We start from the raw sequence: 19,170 nt of genomic DNA, 5'->3' as shown, positions 1-19,170 counted from the left end.
GCCCAAGAGGACTTCGGGTCGGGTTTACTGGGGCCCTTCTTTTTCAATATTTACGAAAAGTAAACCAGTTGAAAAAGGAGGAACTGGTCGCCCTGTAGGGTAATCATCCAGTTATTCCCATCATTTAGGCACTTTTTTTCTGTGTAAGTTTATTTATTTATTATTTTTTTTTTTTTGCATATTTTTTTTTTTTTTTTTTTTTTTTTTTCCCCCTCCTGAACGAAGCGGGACAGAGACAACGAAAAAGAAACACAAATGACCATGGCTACCATCGAAGGAACCCGCATGCGCCAACTGTCGGTGGGTCTCACCGAGATGAAATCCGAACAGGGCAACGACGGGGAGGGCAGGGAATCAGGGGCAGCATATAAAAGGGGCCTCAGGGAAATAATAACGAGGGTTTACGTGGGAGACTACGAGGATTCCAAGAACATCTTGCTCCTTGGAAGCATCGGCATCACGCGTACACAGGGGAGAGAACGCGTCGAATGAGCAGAAAATGGCACAGCGCTGAATAGGCAATATAGCAGAGAGACAACCAATCATATGATGAAGGCGCACTTGCAGTGTCTGTCACTAAACAAAATGCAGACAACTCGGTGAATCCTCTCCTTGTTGCAGACATCATCGTCATAAGATGTAACGAAGAATATCAAATGGCTAGAATAATTCACCCACATGTAAGTCGCTTCTCCTCCAGGCCCATGCATCTATATCCGTGGATTCAGCACCTTTGCTCTGCATATATTAACCCATACTGTGTGCACCTCCACGCATCTACTCCACTGTGTACTTTGTACTTCCTAACGGGTTCTCTTCCACCTACCCCTATCGACACAGAAGTTCGAGTACTACATCATCGACCTGGAGAGCAATTACAATTTCAACCACTGCACTCATTTGAAATTTCTCCTAGACGATATCCTCTTTGAGAATAACGAAAACAGGATCTTTATCCACAGGTAGTATATTCAAGTTGAAAAAAGAGGGGAAAGCTGTACCACGTATTTATGAAAATAACACACATGTAATGTTGTGCAAGGGAAGGAAAAGGGAGTTACAAGAGAGCGCCATTTCCTCACAACTTTTCTCTACCCCTACAGCTACATCTCCCTTCAGAAGATTCTCTCCCTGTTGGTATTCTACATCGCTACGACGATGAACCTCGATGTGGAGGAAGTTCTGGCCTACGTGAAGAAGATCGTCCCGAACTTTTCCATGGACACAGGTGAGCCATGCATTATTCTTATTCCTGTTATAACAGAACAAGGTGCGGACCATAATCACCTTGTCTTCTTATCCCAAGCAGTTTCATCTCTCATATATTGTTCCTTCCTACAGAAGAGAGCGACAATATGTACTACTTTACCAAGAGGCACATGTTGACCTACTACCCAGGGTGAAAAAAAAAAAAAAAAAAAAAAAAAAAAAAAAAAATTAACGGATAAAAAAAAGTGCCAGAGATGAAAACTTACATTCGCTTCACACCATTCATGTCTCCTTCATTCACAACCGAGAAGAAGTGCTCACACTGCAGTTGTGAAATTTTTTTCTTTTTTTTTTTTTCTCATCCCCAGGGAATGTACAAGTTACCTCGACGTGCAGGACAAAAAGGGGAGCCTCCATGTTGCTCCTAAAGAATGAAGCCTATTATTTGATCCTACCCCCAACGAGGTTTTAATCAACGCTGCAGCACGGAAGCAATGTATTTTTAAAAAAAAGAAAAAAAAAAAAGGAATTTGGTTAGGGGAGAAAACCTTTGAGGGAAACATCATTCGTGAGGGGGGGGGCAGTACGGATGGATCATCGGGATGGCGTATAACAATTTGGGCTAAACAGACATATCTGCACAATCGCTGCAACGGTTTTGAAGCTCCATCAGCCCCCACCTCCCGTATATTTGGAGTATATTTCTTCTATCGCCTTGATCTTCCCCTTTATGTATCCGTCCAATTTGTTCCGCTCGACAATCCTCCACTCTTCGCCTTGGAGAAGCTTGGCAATGTCGTCACGCATCCTATGTCGTAAATTGCGCAAGTCGTTTTTCATCTTCTCTAAGAGCTCCTTGGCTTCTTTCCTCTTCTTTAACTTTACATCCTCTGTGAGTGGAGGGATATGCAAGAAAATGTGTTGCCCATCATTCGATATAGTAGGGTTCCATGTATTGTCCTTCAATTTCAAATGGTAAATAATCTTCTGTGCATCGCTAATTATGTAAGGGAAGAAGCATATCACCTTGGATGACTTCACAACAACCTGTGCTAAATCCGAAAGATTATAATTCTGTTTCTCCTTCGAAATAACGATATTGTTAAAATAGTCGACACTTAAATTGTTATCATATATTTTTTTCATTTTTTTCTCAAAGCCTTTAACAATTTCTTGTGTTTTCGTGTCATATGGTTCGTAGTCTAGCTGCATCGGCGTAGCATCTGTTTCTCGTCCGTCCTTCTCTCCATGAGTTCGACCACTTCGTTCACTCCATCTACTCTGTTTCACTTCATCTGCTTCTTCCAACGGTACATCATTTTTCACACCAGATATTTTCAAAAATTTCCGCAGTTTTTTCGTCTCCTTGTCCACTTTTTCTTTTTGCTTTTTGCTCCCAAATGGAATCTTTTGCACATGTACAAGGGGAATAAACGGAACAACTCGGTGGAGCAAAAGGTTGTGGTAGTAATCTCTATACTTCCCAACCCGACCTGCTTCCACTAGAAATGTCCTCATTTGGCTCCTCTATATTGATGCCTACACTTTGCAGGTAACCAACTTGTTGCTCCTCCCCAAATGGAAGTTTGCAGTACCAACTGTGGAAGGCTTCACAATGTAAAGAGAAAGAAAAGGAAGAAGGACGTGGACAAGTACGATGAAGGCAGGGCAGACGCGTGGAACACCCGCACATGTATCTACACTTTTATACGTATTCTCGTAAACGCTCTTAAATCTATATAGTCTATCACCCTAAGCGCTCGGCGTGCTTAACGTCAACTTGGGAAGAAGTGCAAACACGAAAAAGGTTAGCCTCGCTTTGCAAATCGTAGCGCGCAACTACACTGGATGAAAAAAAAAAAAAAATGCGTTTTAATCCAAGGTAGTGGAGAAAACTACCCTCTCGTTAGTGACCTCGCATGGGGGAATAATACAGCAAACTTGTTGAGTAACAAAGCAGAAAAAAAGAAAAAAAATCATCTAAAATCATCACCCTTGTTAAAAAAAAAAAAAAAAAAATTTACAACATCAGCTGCTTCCACTCCGCTCAAATGGTCCAGGATGAATAAAACAGTATAGGGCGGGCACACTAATTTTCTTTACTTGCTCAAAAGAAAAAATTTGCAAGCATATATTAAGGTGCACTTATAGGAAAAAACAACATATATACTATGGGAAAGCCCGCTACACTATGGTACAGTTCATGCGTAAAGTCAAGCCTAATCATGTTATCTATCGCGCAAAAAAAAAAAAATTGTACTTTATCAACCCTTGGGGTGGAAGAGTGGGATGAGGGCACCCCCTGCTAGGTTATAGTGTCCCCCCCCAAAAACAAGTTGTCCCATTCGTATAAACACACACATGTACATATACTGTACACTGCAACTGCGTGTCAACCATGCGGGTGCACTCTTCCCTTAGGTAGTAGTATTATTAGCCAAAAAATCAGCTGCCACTACATTTCGCTACGCACACCACACATCACCAGAGGAACAATCACACCGTCCAAAAAAAAAAAAAAAAAAAAAAAAAAAGAAAAAATCTTCAATTATTTAGTTCATTAATTAATTGTTAAAGAGTTTTAAAATGAGTTGAAAATATGAATAGGCTAATTCTTCTCAAAAATGAATTATTAAAAGTAGAAAAAAAAAAAAGAGGCTCTTAACGCATCAACAACAATGATTCGCAAGTGCAGATACAAACATAAGAGCAGCTGCTGATGAGCCAACGGAGCAGGGAGATCCAGTACATATTAAAAAAAAAAAAAAAAAGAAAAAAGGGATCCACCAATTCAACAGCGAGTTTACAACTTGTGGAAACCTCAGGCAAAATGCTCCCGAAATTTCAAAGGGGAAAATTTCACATCAAACTCGAGGCCAAAATTAAGGGTAAACACTTGAAGGCAAAATTAAAAGACAAATTTTTAAAACGTCAAACTTGCAAGGACTAACTTGCAAGGACAAACTTACAAGGACAAACTTACAAGGATAAACTTCAAAAGAAAAACTTCCAAAGAAAAACTTCAAAAGAAAAACTTCCAAAGAAAAACTTCCAAAGAAAAACTTCCAAAGAAAAACTTCAAAAGAAAAACTTCAAAAGAAAAAGTTGAAAAGACAAACTCCAAAATAAAAACTTCAAAAGACAAACGGCAAACTGAGAAAACTGCAATTCCACCAAACGGTCCGTGGGCTGTCACCCTTTTTTACTGCTCTCCCACATGAGCTCTCTCCATAAACCTATGATATAACGTCCAAGCGTTCGTGAGGCCACCACTCCAAAATGGGCAAAACGTTCATTTCCATATTTTCCAATAGGCCCCCCGCAGACTGGGTTCTCGCGCAGTGTACCCAAACAGGGGCAAAAAATCTTCCTGCGTTATATAACTCCCCCCCCACCACCATCACTATGTATGCTATATACCACCTCTCCTCACTCAATTGGTTGATTTCCGTTGTTCGCGTTGTACAAGTAGAGTAGATTGGACAGAATTTCCTCGTTATCCTTTATCATTTTGAAGTTCTTCTCCTCTTTCTTGTTATTATAGGGCGAGTTGATTCTCCTCTTGCGCGAATTCAAAAGCCCGTTCTCCAGGCAAAAGTTCCGGAACGACTCCGCCTCCATCTTCGCTTGTGCTAGTCCCAATTTCTTCACACTGAACCCCTTCGTCTTAATGGAGTTGTTTATTATATACTGCACTCGGTATAATTTCTTTGCGTGGTCATAATAAATGCCTTTCGGGAGCGACTGTTTTATCAAATTGATGTCGACATCTCCTCCACCGGATCCACCTCCCCCGGAGTTGTTCTTCTTACCTCCATTAGCCCCGCCTTCTACCCCCAGCATGTTTGCTTCATCGTCGGAAATAATTCCCAAGGCGCCATTCTCATTACCACCTCCAACAGCTGTTCCATTGTTTTTACTTCCTTTCGTTTTAACCTTCTTCTTCCCGTACCCACCTACACCTACACCTACACCTGCGCCTGTAGTACTGTTTCCTCCAGGCCCATAATTAAATGCACCCAGATACTTCTGCTCCAACTTCTCATCCACCAGGTGGTGCCCATTCCCATACTCATTTCCTCTAAAGTTCTCGTAATTCTCATTAAAATGGTCGTTAAAATTGTTATAGTTTCCATTGAAGTGGTCATTAATATTATCGTCTTCGTAGTTTTCATTGAAAGGGTCGTTAAAATTATCATCATCATAATAATAGTAGTCATTATTGTTCATGAAGGAGTAGCCAATGTCCCTCTTTTTTTTCTTCTTCCTCGTGTTATAATCGTTCGTTTCTTTTTCTGGACTCTTATACTCTACGTACGCGGAGTTGTCTGCGACTTCCTCCCCTCCTGCTCCAGGGACACAAGTACCCGCTTTCTCATTATTACTACTATCATCCTGATCCTCATGGTTCTTACCCTCCGTGCCGACTTCCTGATTCCTTCCAAATAGGCTTAGATACTTTTGAAAGAATCCAATTGAGAGGTTCTTGTTTATGTCATTCTTCTCCTTCCTCACGCCGCCGTCCCCGTTAATGCCGTCTTCATTCTCTTCCAGCTCGTTTCCTCCTTCCTTCTTATCGCCGCTTTTGCCAATTCCTTCCTCCATCCTCATAATATCCCCACCGACTAGTAGATTATTCATCGGGCTACCACCAACATGTTTCAAATTAGCATCATCCTCTGGAAACACTCCATCCCCAGCGCCATCTCCATGATCGCTCTTCCTGGGCGCCCCCTGCGGATCCTTCTGTTGCTGTTTCTGCTGCCTCAACTTCTCCTCCTTCTCGTACTGAACCATAATCGCCCTCAGGTAATTCTCGTACTCACTGTTAGCGTTGTTGACGTTCCACTTCTTCCCCTTAAAGTACGCCAGACCTCCGGTAGGCTCTTCCCCCTCCAATCCGTTTCCCGTCGTCACTGCGCCCAAATTCTCCCCCTCCACCCCAGTACCACTACTAACCACCCCCTTTGCAGCATCCTTTCTCTCCTTGGCAAAGTTTAAAAAGTTCTGGATATCATGAAAAAATATGTCGGGGAAATTGTTACTCAGCGCGGACTCTCCTCCTGCCTGGTCACCAACTCCTTCCATCTCCTTGTTCATCTTCGACATACCACTGGTTGTGGTGGTGCTACCCCCTAGGAGGTCTCCGTTCTCGCTATAGTTCTTACCCATAGACAATGCTCCGAGTCCAGTTCCCACCCCCGGTCCGTCTCCAGCGGCTGCTCCACCTCCCGCAACAAACTCTTTATTTCCGTTAGCATACTTGACGAACGCGGAGATGCTCTCGCAAATATTGCTACCGTTTAGTAACAAATTGCTACCATCAGCAGGGGTAGTACCCAAAAAGGTCCCTTTCTTTCCCTTTCTTCCAATCATGTCTAGCGAATTTACCATGTTCATCATCGACATTTTTTTTCTCTTCCCTCCGCTTACATCCTTTCTCATAACTGAATGAAAATCCTTATCGTATTTCTTCTTTCCCTTCTTTCGAACACCATTCATGTAGGGCAAATTATTCTCACTGCCCCCCTGTCGCAGCAACTCATTCTTAACCGCGTGTAACATGCGATACATATCTAAACCTTCACCGACGTTCCCCCCCTTGCTTCCAGAACCAATGTCCAAGCCTGACTCCCCTAAGGTGGTCGCCCCATTCTCTGTCTTCACTCCGTTCAAAGTGCCCTTTAATAGGTCCTCTTCCTTACCTTCCTTGTTACGCAGAATCTGTAACACCGCCTGTAAATTGCTCAACACACCTCCGCTTTCCCCATTAGTACTATTAATTCCTGTGGTGCGGTTTACCCCGGTAATACCTGCACCTCCCCCCATTAAGTCGTAGCCACTACTGCTGTTGCTACCTTCTCCTCCGTTCGCGCTTTGCATCTCCTTCAGAATTTTTTTACTTAACGCACTTCGAAAGTTCTCCAAATTATTCGCGTTCTCCAAAGCGGAGATGAAATCCTCGGTACCACCACCACCCCCTTGGTAGTAGTCCTGCAAGTTGCCATTAATTTCTATGTGATAATTTGTATCATGGTTAGGGCTACTCTTCATGCGTTTGCTTCTCCGCCCGGTGAGGGCCTCTCCACTATCCTCGTCCCCATCCACCATGACCTGTCCCTGTGCTAGTCCCTCCTCGGTCTCCTTCACTGCACTGGTGTCCATCTTTCCGTTATCAAAGAAGAACATGTCATTATTTCCTACCATGTCTTCTTCCATACCCTGATTGTTATTCACCACGTCGCCTTTCTCATTGTTGTTCTGATTTTCTTTATTCTTCGTTACGAATTCTTGCAAAATCGAAATGTCAATATCATTACCCTTCTCATTATTCATCAAGTTCAAAGTACTGCACGCCGTATTGTTCCTCGTCGAATATCTATTAGCACTTGCACTTCCTTCTGGACTACCTCCTCCACCCCCAACTGCCCCGTAGTAGTTGTTGTCACTTGAGTCCTTGCTTGATCCGTCCATGAACCCTTTACCATTTCTCTCCACACCATTAGTTTTCTCCTTCAATCTATTCAGATTCAAAGAACTCGTTTTTAACTCCTTATGCGGGGTTCCATAATTCGTTGCGTTGTTATTCGTGTTATTCGCACTGCTAGAATATTTTTTGTTGTAAAAGTGGGTGGAACTAACATATACAGGATTTAGCCATTCACTCTTAACAGGTATATTACCCACTTCACATCGGTATAGAATGCACTGCTTTCTCGCCTCCTCCAGGGTGTTGTAATGAATCAAGCTGAATCCCTTCGTTTTAAACTTTCCATTTTCCTTCCACTGGCATCTCCAAAGCTTTCGCGCAGAGTCAAAGTAGACCCCTGTTGGGAGCGGACCCATAGGGATCATGGAATCTTCATGAACGTTGTTACCCAATGCATTGTTGTTCATGTCGCTCTTATTGCTGCTACATAGATTGGTGAAATTTTTCACACTCGACAGATTATTACTCTTGGTTCTTTTACTACCATGCTTCTTTCTCTTAATAAGCGAAATGTCATTGTCGCTCGTGTTCTTCTTATCTTCCTGATCTCCGTAATGCTCGTAATATTTACTTCCCCTTCCGAAAGTCGTATTGGATACGCTTCTCTTCTCACCAATGTTGTGAAACTTGTCCTTCCCGCCCAGGAAGCTCTTGCCGCCCATGAAGTAGTCGTAGTACTCGTTTGGCTTGATTTCCCTTCTGCTCCTTTCAAAGCCGAAAACCTTATGCCCTGTGTTGGACGGCGTGTCCAGATATGCATTCGCCCCCGCGACAATACCACCACCAACCACATTCCCCTGACGATAAGGATCCACATTTCCGCCGAACGGGTAATTCGCGTCGTAATTCCCAAAAGTAATACCGTCCTCCACACCACCCCCAATGTTTAACAGCGCATTGTATCCGAGGGCCCCAGACACATTTCCTCCAATTTCATTCAAGCCCAAGTATGCATCCCGTCGGCTACTTTTCACTCTTTCATAATTCGGGATGCTCGAATATTTTAAGTTTCCATTTGTCAACAAGGCATTTGCGGACGAACCGATCAGCCCTTCCGCTCCTCCTACAATCAAATGGTCCACGTAAAAATCTTTACCGATTCCTCCGTTGTTTCCAACATGGACGTTCATATTTATATTTCCATATTTTAGCTCATTGCACGCATCTAACGATAACAAACCACTTTCATACAAATCCCATGGGATAACCCCTCCAATGGGAGCAGCATCACCATTGACATTTACCCCATGGCTATGAACACCACCTTTCCTAGCATCCCACAATCCGCAATGGTTCATATTCATCAGGTTGTCACTAAACGTTACGTATTTCAAGAAGGTCTCATTCTGATACTGGAAGTTATCGTCCGTGTACAAAAACATGAAGGTGTGAGGTTCGTGTGGGAACAGCGTGTACAATATTTCAGACTCATGTGTATTTCTCGGGAAAATTGTATTACTCAAAAGAATAAACTTTTTGTAAATAATATCATGCACCATCGAAATGTACTTGATCTTTATCTTATTCTTCCTTCGACATAAATGGTTCATTAAATTTCTATTGTACGTTTTTTCTAACAATCTGTTGTAAAGGTAGTTCTCACTATTTTCTCGTGACCTGCGAGACTTCTTGCTGCTCTCGTAATTTCTGAACAGATTGCTCATCTTGTGTTCGCCTTTCCTCAGAGTAGACACGCTGTCACCTCCGGAAATGTGACCACCCGTGCCACCGTTCCCCTTCGTCTTCTTCATCTTCAACGAACGCAACATCCCATCCTTCTTTCCCTCTGTACTGCTGCAATTACTTCCGCTATCCTGTATTGTCGCGTTTTCATACAAATTGTAGAAAAACCACCAGTACGGTTCTATTAACCCTTTTTTATTCATCAATTTGTACAACATCCTACTCCTTCCTTTGTTTCTGCCCCTCAATTTTATCCTGGACACATACTCCTCCGAGGAGTAATTATCCGTCGACTGCGCATTGTTGCTGCGGAGGTGGTACTTATGCTTAGACGTCAAATGGGATGCACCACTAAAATCGCTAGCATTCGAGTGGTACTCCTTTTTGTGATTATTTAAATTTCCTACCTTGTTGTTATCCGCCGAGGGGCTGTAGTACCTTACGCTAAAGGTTTCTCCCCCATTTACGCTTCCCCCTATTTCGTTGCTGCCAGCAGAGGCACCACTGTTTGGGACTCTACCTCCTCTCTTCGAAATGGCAAAGTTTTTTCTCTTCTGTCGAGTCCTCAATGATAGGGAGGAGGTATTATCCAAATTGTAACTGACCTTCTTTTTATTCCTTAATTTGTTTTGCAAGTATCCCTCATTTTTGTACTTCTCCTTTTTCAGGAATAAATCGTTGTAAGGGTTGTACACCTGTAGGAGATTGCTGGGGTCGCTGTCAGATGAGTGCTTTACCTCCGCTTCCTCCTGGATATGGCCGTTGCGCTCTACTAGGGTGACGTGGCAATTCCTATTCCTTCCGTCGTCCACGTGCATGGGGCTACTGTTCCACGCGTTCTCGTTTTGCTGCTCACCCGACCTGTACTCCACTGCGCAGCTGATATCCCCGGTAAGCAACTTCTCCTCCCTCTTAGACATACCTTCATTCTCAGGACCCCCGTAGTTGTCACACAAACTTATGGGCTCCGAAAACTTCTTCATTCGATACATGGCTTTGTCCAAATCCAGAGTAATGACCTTCGTATTCAAAACCCCAATGTACAGGCTCATTCTCAGCAGAACCAACTTAAATAAATTAAAGATGCACTTTTCAGTAAACAAACTTGCCTGATAATATTCGTGCATAACACACAACACATTATCAATAACCTTATTCTCATAGTCCACTAAATACTTCAAAGTTTTCTCATTCGAATCTTTCTGTAACGTCAGCGAGTAGTTATATTTCTGCTGGTTTTTCCATGAACTACCTTTCGACTTCCCCTCCATAATCTTGCAAACATAATATTCATAAGCAAAAATATCCGGAACCCACCTTATCCCTATCATATACCTATTAATGCACTTTATGTTACTCTGTAACAAGTACTGTATATACCCCTCTGCAATTTTGTGATTCTTTCTAACGTATTGATCAAAATTCGTAAACTTAATAAAGACGAACTTGTTCAATTCATATATGTACTCCGGGATATCATCGACCATTTGATCCTCTTCACACAAATCATTCACTATAATTACGTCGTTCTTGAAAAACTGACTGTTCATATATGTATTTTCGAAGCAGTCGTATATGTAAGAATTTATGTACACGTTATTTCGTATAAAATGAATGATTTTTCTCCTATAGTCCATGGTCATTTTTTTTGCCTTCCTTTTGTTGATTTCAGAGTTTGCCTTATCCGCAGGAATGATTCCTAGGGCGCTGCACTTCTTCTCCATCTCCTCCGCTAGATTGCGCTTTACTGTTTCACCAGCGCAACCGTTATTGCTACTTCCGCCGTGAACGTCATTCTCCTCCCCTTCCAACAACTCCTGTTTCACTGTTGCCTTCTCTCCGGCAGAATCAGAGCTCAACAGATAGTCGCTGTTCTCCAATTTACACATCCCAGGTTGAATGTCCTTCCTGTCATGGCTTTCGTCGTCGTCATCTTTCTTCTCGGGGTCCTCGCTCTCCAGATCCTCTTGCTCCTCGTTCTTTGAATTCACATCGCCATTCGGATTCACTTCGTCATTTGGATTCGTTTCACCGTTTGGATTCGCTTCGCCATTTGGATTCGTTTCGCCATTCGAGCTATCACCACTACATGCACTCTCCGTTGACACCTTCGCCGAAGAATCACTGTTCACCGATTCGCTGTTACCATTCGCATGGGGCCCGATACTGCCGCTTTCGCTCTTGACATGATTTGCCCCATAATAGGCATTCTCCCCACACGCGCTGGTGGCACCCCTCCTCAGCATAAACTGCATCGTGTTGTCGCCATCGCCTTGCTCCGTACTATCAAGCAAATCACAGTTCACATACTCGTACTCACTCATCATATCCTGTACGTTCTCAAAAATGAAGATCTTGGACTTTACGCACGAACCATACTTTATTTTTACCAAAATGACCAGCTTATTTCCCGTCGAGTCGTCACATCCGGGAACGATCTTTCTCATGTCGTCCATCTTATTAAGGTAGTATATTTTTACGTTGCTTAAAAACTTCATGTACTTCTCCGTGTCCGTGTTAAAAACAACATTGTCCAAGTCTATGTTGAGATACTCATACGTGAGGAGCTTTTCATCGTACACATTTTCCGAACTGTAATTTTCGTAACATAGAGAATTAATGTCTATATTCTGCAGATCGTTATTTCCGTTACTGTTGTTGTTTTCGTAATTCTTACTAATTAGAAGTCCATTGTAGAAGGGTTGTTCTCCTCTGTGTGGGTTTTCATCCATTCTTTGTTCTTCACTCAACTGCTCGTTGCTTCTGCTTGCGGAACAGTCCGAGCTGTTTTGACTCCTCGCGCGGAACTTGTTCGTCGCGTTGCTCTCCCCGTTGGGGTTGAAGACGCTGTTGTCGCTGTTTTCGTTCTCATTATTCCGCTCACTATTTCGCTCACTATTGTGCTCGTTATTGTTCTCGCTATTTTTCTCGCTATTTTTCTCGCTATTTTTCTCGCTATTTTTCTCGCTATTTTTCTCACTATTGTTCTCATTATCCAGCTCATTATCCAGATCGTCCCCGTTGACGTCCTCACGAAGGCGACTGCTGCAGGCGCTGCTGTTGTTATTGTTCACGTCATCTTCATCATAATTCTTCGTGCCAAATTTTAAAAAGTTGCTGCGGTAGCTCTCACAGTTCGTACTGTTGTTGTAGTCCATATTTTTCTTCGAGTCGCAGGCGTCGTTGCTCTCGTGCTGACTGCCGTTAGTGCACTCGCTCTGGCTTCCGCTGTTGCTTTCCTTGTTGCTCTCGACGTGTTCCCCATTACAAAGTACACCTTCCTCCTCCGCTTCAACATGATCTACTTCACCATTGTCCACTACGCCCCTCACCCTCTTCATCTTCTCCATCTTCTTCTCCTTCTTCCTCAAGTTCTTCCTCAGAATCTGGATGTACTTTTCAGCAATAAATTTCGCAAGGTTGAAAGAAATGTTCTTATTCACTGGCACCTTTTTTACTATGTTAGCTTTCTTCGTAACATTGTTGTACTTCAAAATTAAGAAATGTGGGGGAGGACCCTCGAATCGCAGACTGTACGAGTATCGAGGGAAATATCTGCACGATGTATTCGTGCTGCCACTCCTGCTGTCATGGTTGCTATTAGGAACGTTGTTGCACCTCACTGAACTTCTAAAATCAGTGGCATTATTCTCATGACCAATACCGCTGCTAACATCATTTACAGCGACGTTCTCACTACCACCATTACTGTTGGCGTTGTTATAATGGACGGACAGGGAACTGCAATATTTTGTCAAATTATCACTCAGCGGAAGGGGGTCTTCATTTATGTTCTTGTCGGAGAAGAAGAAGCGATTGCTGTAAAAATTCGGCTCAAAGGGAATTTTGTACTTTTTTATGCTTTTCCTCGTGCACCTACTGTCGACAGTCGTGATTTTTATCTTCTTCAAAAATACATTGTCGTATGAATTGGTTCTAAAAAAAAGGTTATTCGTGTTACATTTCTTGATTTCTACTAGACAGGGATCTTCGGCTGACTGGCTTGCGTTACCGTTGGCGTTGCTACTATCATTCCCATTACTGCTGTCGTTTCCGTTAATGCTATCGTTTCCGTTACTACTACCGTTCCAGTTACTGCTTCCATTACCGTTACTGCTGCCATTACCGTTACTGATGTCGTTTCCATTGCTGCTGCTATTATTCTCGTTGTCATCATCGTAGTGCTTATACTCCGTGTCGTAATCGTAATTCATAAAATTGAAAGACACCCGCTTGTAATAGTACACATTCATGTCGTCCTTGCTCTTGTGATCACTCTGGTTTATGTCCCCGTAGTTATTGCAGAAATAGTAATTGTAGGTGTTCAGAAGAATATCCTTCCGTTCCTGCTCGAATGACGCCTTCATCTCCTCGGGGTTGAAATCTTTTACTTCGGTGCACTTAGTCACGTTAACTTTCGCGCTCCTGCTCGCCTTCTCAAGGGAGTACGCGGGAGTACCGCTGTTCACACCACTGATCAGGTCGGTGTTCGTGTCAACGTTCGTGGTCCTATTGGCATTTTCACTAAAATTGGCGTTGACATGCACACTTCCGCTTGCGCTACCCGCAGGGTCCCTGCTACTTACGTTCACGTCACCGCTGCCGTGAATTTCAACGTTCGCATTTAAATCGTCAGACGACTTATCACACAAGTTATTATTATCGACCGCACTTTTAACTTGTGCCATTTCTTCTGTATTCATGTTCATTTCATCTTTGTAACATTGTATTGTGCCTTCCTCCTTGGGGTCTTCCAAATTTATTTCATTTTTCTCGTTCTTTATGTGTACGCAGGGTAACATACTACACTTGAGACTACAACTAGTCATTTTGGGGGCTCGATAACGTCAAATTTCAGTTGGTGTATGTATATGCTTTAACAATACCATGATATTAATTCGACACATACATATAAATGTATACATATATATGTGCTCCTTCCCTTCTGCCTCTTGTAATGACAGAATGTAGGTGTCTTTCCATTAAAGGGAACGCATAAAAGGACACACACCAAGGGAAAGATGCGTAGATATTCAAAGATAAATTAAAAAAAAAAAAAAAAGAAAAAGAAAAAGAAAGATGGGGCTTTTCATAAATAAAATATGTACCATTAACAATGTATATTTAACATTTTATTGTTTCTTGCTTTAAAATTAAAAAAGGATACATGAAATAAACAGTGTAATTTAATTAAGTTGAAAATAGTCCCATGTACGGGGGTGTACTCGTGTCAGCTTATATGCTTGCACACGCGCACATGTAGACGTACACACATATATATTAAACCGTATATATATGTATGCGGCTACACAAATTAACACAAACAGATGCGCACATATATACATATAGATATGTACATATGCACATACAAACAGACACGAACACACACACACACACTTAGGCAATCTGTGTAACAGATCTATGCGGTTAACGTAACGATGGGTATTCGAATGAACCGAACAGAGTTAATTAGGGGAAAGGATATTAAAAAAAAGGTCAATGAGTTCAAAAAGCATTTAAAACCTTGGTAGAGTGAAAATATCAAAAAAGGGTGAATAATAAAATGAATAAATGAACAAAATGAATAAATGAACAAAGTGAATAAGTGAACAAAGTGAATAAATGAACAAAGTGAATAAATGAACAAAATGATTAAAATGAAAAAAATGAATAAAATAGGAAAAATAAATAGGGCGTAACGACACATACCTTTTTAGTTAATAAATAGTGACGCAGTGTGGAGCTTTCAAAATTATAATTGTGTAAGGCATATGTGATAAGCATTAAAGGTTCGAACGTACACAAACATCGGCAATGATACAACAAACATGTTATTAAAGAGTTAACACTACGAAGAGTATTCGAGGCGAGAAAGGAGGACACTTCTCGAGTTGATTAAGGAACACGCGCGGGAAGGAATACACACATGTATATGTATACGTACACACATGTAAGTCACACATACACGTATAGCACACGCATACACAAATTTTACGATGTTACCGCGGGCGCCTTCAAACAAGTAGCTTCAGAAATTGTTATTGCGGAACGTGAACAAACAAGCAAAAATGTAAAAGCGCATGTAATGTGCTTGTTAATTCGAATTTTCACATGACTGAGTGGGTAATATGTTTCACTCACTCGCTTTTTTCTGACAATAAAGCAACTACGTTGTGCGAGTTAACACCGCGCCATGTACACGAACACGATATGTACTGCCACGTAATCCTTAAAAACAAAACTTCAATAAAAATGTAAAATGTGGAGAAACACATAAATTATGTTGTAATGCAAGTATGTGGAAATGTGGAAAAAAAAAAAAAAAGGCACTTACACTACAACATACCAATGAGTTCAAAAAGTTCAAATTGTTTAGCAAACAAATGCGCAGTTATGTGTATATATGTTTGCTTTTATTTACATATATATAAATTTTGGCTAACTGAATTAAAAAAAAAAAAAAAAAAAATATGCTAGCTACTCTTTTTTTTTTTAATGACAAGCCATAAAAAATAGTGAGCAAAACATGAACAGCATAAATAAAACAGTCAAAAAAAAAGAAAAAAAAAAAAAAAAAAAATATGAATAGGCAATGTTGTTTTTTTATATATGCATTTATTTACATGTAACATAGATGGTATCTATAACAAGAATAAGCAATTAATTTTTGGTAATTTAGGGTGGGTGAAAAAAAAGAATTTTTTTAATTAATAAAAATTTACAGAATTAATAAAAAAAACTTAAATGTTTAAAAATTAAAACCTCCTTTAATTTCTTTAATATGCCTTATGTATTTTTCTCTTCTCCTTTTTGTAAGTATGCAAACAAGTACGCATAAATAATGTGCACGTACACGAATATATACATATGCATTTACGTATATATGTACACTCGCCAAAACTGCTTTGATTCTTTCAAAAAAAATTTATAAATTGTGTAGAGTATGCATTCTGTCCTCAAAAAGAGGAAAAGCATGCCTTCCAAAAATAAGAAGCCAAATTTATTCCACGCTTTTTAAATGCTTTATTACAAAAAAAAAAAAAAAAAAAAAAAAAAATGAAGAAAAAACGAACACTTTTTTGTAAAAAAAAGAAAAAAGGAAAAAAATTTTCGCTTACATAAAAGTGAACACAGTTACTCGTATAAAAAAATGAATAATCGAGCTTGTAAAAAGATAAGCAACTTTGCTCACATTTAAAAAAAAAAAAAAAATATGCATATAAAACAATTCGCGTATAATATTCTTGAATGGAGAACATAGGAAAAAAACAACAAAAAAGAGGCCAACATGCACTTTCTACGTAATAAGTTTCACTCATACGTACGTGTGCGGATTTTTCTTTTCTATTTTTGTATTTTTCTGTTTCTGCATTTTTGCACTTTGGTATTTCTACATTTCTGCACTCTTTGCCTTTCGCTGGTATCTACATGTGTACATGTGCTATTTTTTTTTTTTTTTTTGTGGGTGCATAAGGGCTTGCACAAAACACATATGTTGCATGCGATTATGTGATATACTTTGTGCAAATGTATATAAGTGACGTACACAGGGAGAAGTGTATAAAAACGCAAATGCATGTGATATAGATATATATACGTATTGTTAATTTAAACAAGGCATATATGCTCACTTTTACAAAAAAAGAAGAAAAAAAAAAAAAAAAAAACGTACACTACATGAAGGTATGAAAGAGTTGGTGCTGTTGTTTTTTTAAAGTGAAAATTTTGGGAGATTAAAAAAAAGGCACATAAATTAACTACACTCTATACGCCTTTTTTTTTTTTTTTTTTGTGTGCCTTTTGAAAAATTAAAAATAATAGGTAACCATAATGCAGACGATGGTGATGTAATTTACGCACAAGGTGAATTTTAAACGGGCTTTAATTAAACACAAACTTTTTAAAAATTTACAATTTTGAATCCTGTCAAGGGTAATTCACTAATTTTAATTTATAATTACGTACAAAATTAATAAAAAAAAACACAGCATCTTCAGGTGTGTGTTTTTTACTTTTACATACATATGAAAAGGAACACACGAAATGGTACAGGCATACGTAAATCGCGCACGTTTATGTGTATTTGTAGAAGTGACAATTATACCCTTGCTTCTTCACGCATTGCATACGTATTTTTTTTAAAAGTTCAATGAACAGGTTAGGGGGAGAGGATCAAAAAAAAATAAATTACACTGCAAAGCGGTTTTTTGCGGCTGATGCGATTGGCTGCTCTTTGTTACGATGCAATATGTACTTGTTAAAAAAAAAAAAAAAAAAAAAAAAGGAAGAACAAAGTAGTTGTAACTGACGGGGGGACATACATATGTAGCGGCACATATATTACTTAGGGGGCAGGTTTATATCATTGGTAGCTGCTTTTAACACACAGAACGTACGCGTACGTCAGTAGACACATGTTAAAAAGAAATATGATTTGCAATTAAACCAAATGTCCATTTGCGTGAGTTATGTATATGATTAATTAAAACAAATTGTACACACATTCGCGCATACATATATGCATAAGCAAGGTCGCATACATACACACGCATATGCGTATAAATACTTTAATTAAAGGCACAAAATTAAAAAATTGAATTCAACTTTGCCTCATTAACGGAAGCGCGAATGAGCATTTGCGTGAACCATCACAAAAAGTGTTTTAAAAACAATTTAAAAACTTTAAGTGTGTAAAAAGAAAAAAAAAAAAAAAAAAAGAAGAAGAAGAAGAAGAAGAAATGAAAAGGACTATATATGTTGTGCATGCGTTTATGTATGTGGCTCATTATAGTGTTAACACGAATATAAGTTGTAATTGTTGTGTTGTCGTGAAGAACACTTGCAAAGCCGCTTAATTCTTGAATGCATGGAGTTGAATACAGAAATGCGAGCGTGTATACAAGCATGTGTAAGGACGCGCGTCAGCGATCACATGTTAACACGTAAGTGTACACGCACATGTGAATGCAGAGGCAAATGCAAAATGCAGAACAAAAGCAAGTGCTAACGCATAAGAGTGCGCGCCCACGAACAAAGGTTTACATGTACATATGTCGCATGACTCATGTGGAGGAGGCAAAGTTGCCTTAAATAATTTTTAATTAGTTAAACAAGTTTACAATGAAAAAACGTAAAAACGACTAATAAGATAAAAAAAAAAAATGGAAGTGCATTTAAATTGTTGCAGTGAATTTTTTGTAAACAACACATGCTATGTGATATTAAATTAAATTACACACATATACACGAAAGTATACATATCTACATCACGCATATGCGAACGTACATGTAATGCAACGTTCATGCAAAAATTGAACCATGTAAACGTGACTTCTGACAAGCCCTGGGTACACGCAAATGGCTTAGGTATAAAAATTTATGTTCTCTTCTCTCAAGCAAGCGAATGAAAAAAAAATTGTGCAAAACGGCGTGTACCGTGCAGTAAAGCGGGAGGCGGCAGAACAGCCAAGTGGTGAAGCGGTGAAAACACATTTACAACTTTTTTTTGTCAAAATTACATGTGCACAAATGTACATATCTCTTCTTCTGTGCATATAAGCATTGGTGTACTAAGGGGGGTAGAGTTGTGTAAAAAAAAAAAAAATTAATTCGTAAAAATGGCATGATTTGAATGTACGCAAAAAGGAGTACTTTAAAAGGGGGATGTGGAAGGAAGGCAGAGCTTTACCACGATGAACGTAGCAAAAGAGATGTAAAAGTTAAAAATGCACCTATATACTCTACGGTACGAAGGAGTTACTCACAGGTACATTGCGTTCGCCTCTATG

General features: G+C 40.0%; 3 protein-coding genes across 3 annotated transcripts; 1 reads left to right on the top strand and 2 right to left on the bottom strand.

Moving 5' to 3' along the window:
- Positions 1–255: 255 nt before the first annotated feature.
- PKNH_0513300 (conserved Plasmodium protein, unknown function) lies at positions 256–1,644 on the top strand (the record flags this gene model as incomplete). The annotated part of the gene is made up of 6 exons (XM_002258228.1): positions 256–463; positions 622–680; positions 841–962; positions 1,104–1,228; positions 1,342–1,399; positions 1,578–1,644. 6 exons carry the CDS (start codon positions 256–258, stop codon positions 1,642–1,644), a joined length of 639 nt encoding a protein of 212 aa, XP_002258264.1.
- Positions 1,645–1,878: 234 nt separating this feature from the next.
- PKNH_0513200 (ribosome-recycling factor, putative) lies at positions 1,879–2,727 on the bottom strand (the record flags this gene model as incomplete). Its single annotated transcript, XM_002258227.1, has 1 exon — positions 1,879–2,727. The coding sequence occupies one exon, from the start codon at positions 2,725–2,727 to the stop codon at positions 1,879–1,881; it is 849 nt and encodes a 282-aa protein (XP_002258263.1).
- Positions 2,728–4,638: 1,911 nt separating this feature from the next.
- On the bottom strand, positions 4,639–14,211 carry PKNH_0513100 (AP2 domain transcription factor, putative; the record flags this gene model as incomplete). Its single annotated transcript, XM_002258226.1, has 1 exon — positions 4,639–14,211. The coding sequence occupies one exon, from the start codon at positions 14,209–14,211 to the stop codon at positions 4,639–4,641; it is 9,573 nt and encodes a 3,190-aa protein (XP_002258262.1).
- Between the last annotated feature and the right edge of the window lie 4,959 nt (positions 14,212–19,170).

The sequence above is a fragment of the Plasmodium knowlesi genome (genome assembly GCF_000006355.2).
Source record: "Plasmodium knowlesi strain H genome assembly, chromosome: 5".
NCBI lineage: Eukaryota > Apicomplexa > Aconoidasida > Haemosporida > Plasmodiidae > Plasmodium > Plasmodium knowlesi.
The sequence above is the reverse complement of the archived record's forward strand: the minus strand, read 5'-3'. Positions and strand labels throughout refer to the sequence as shown.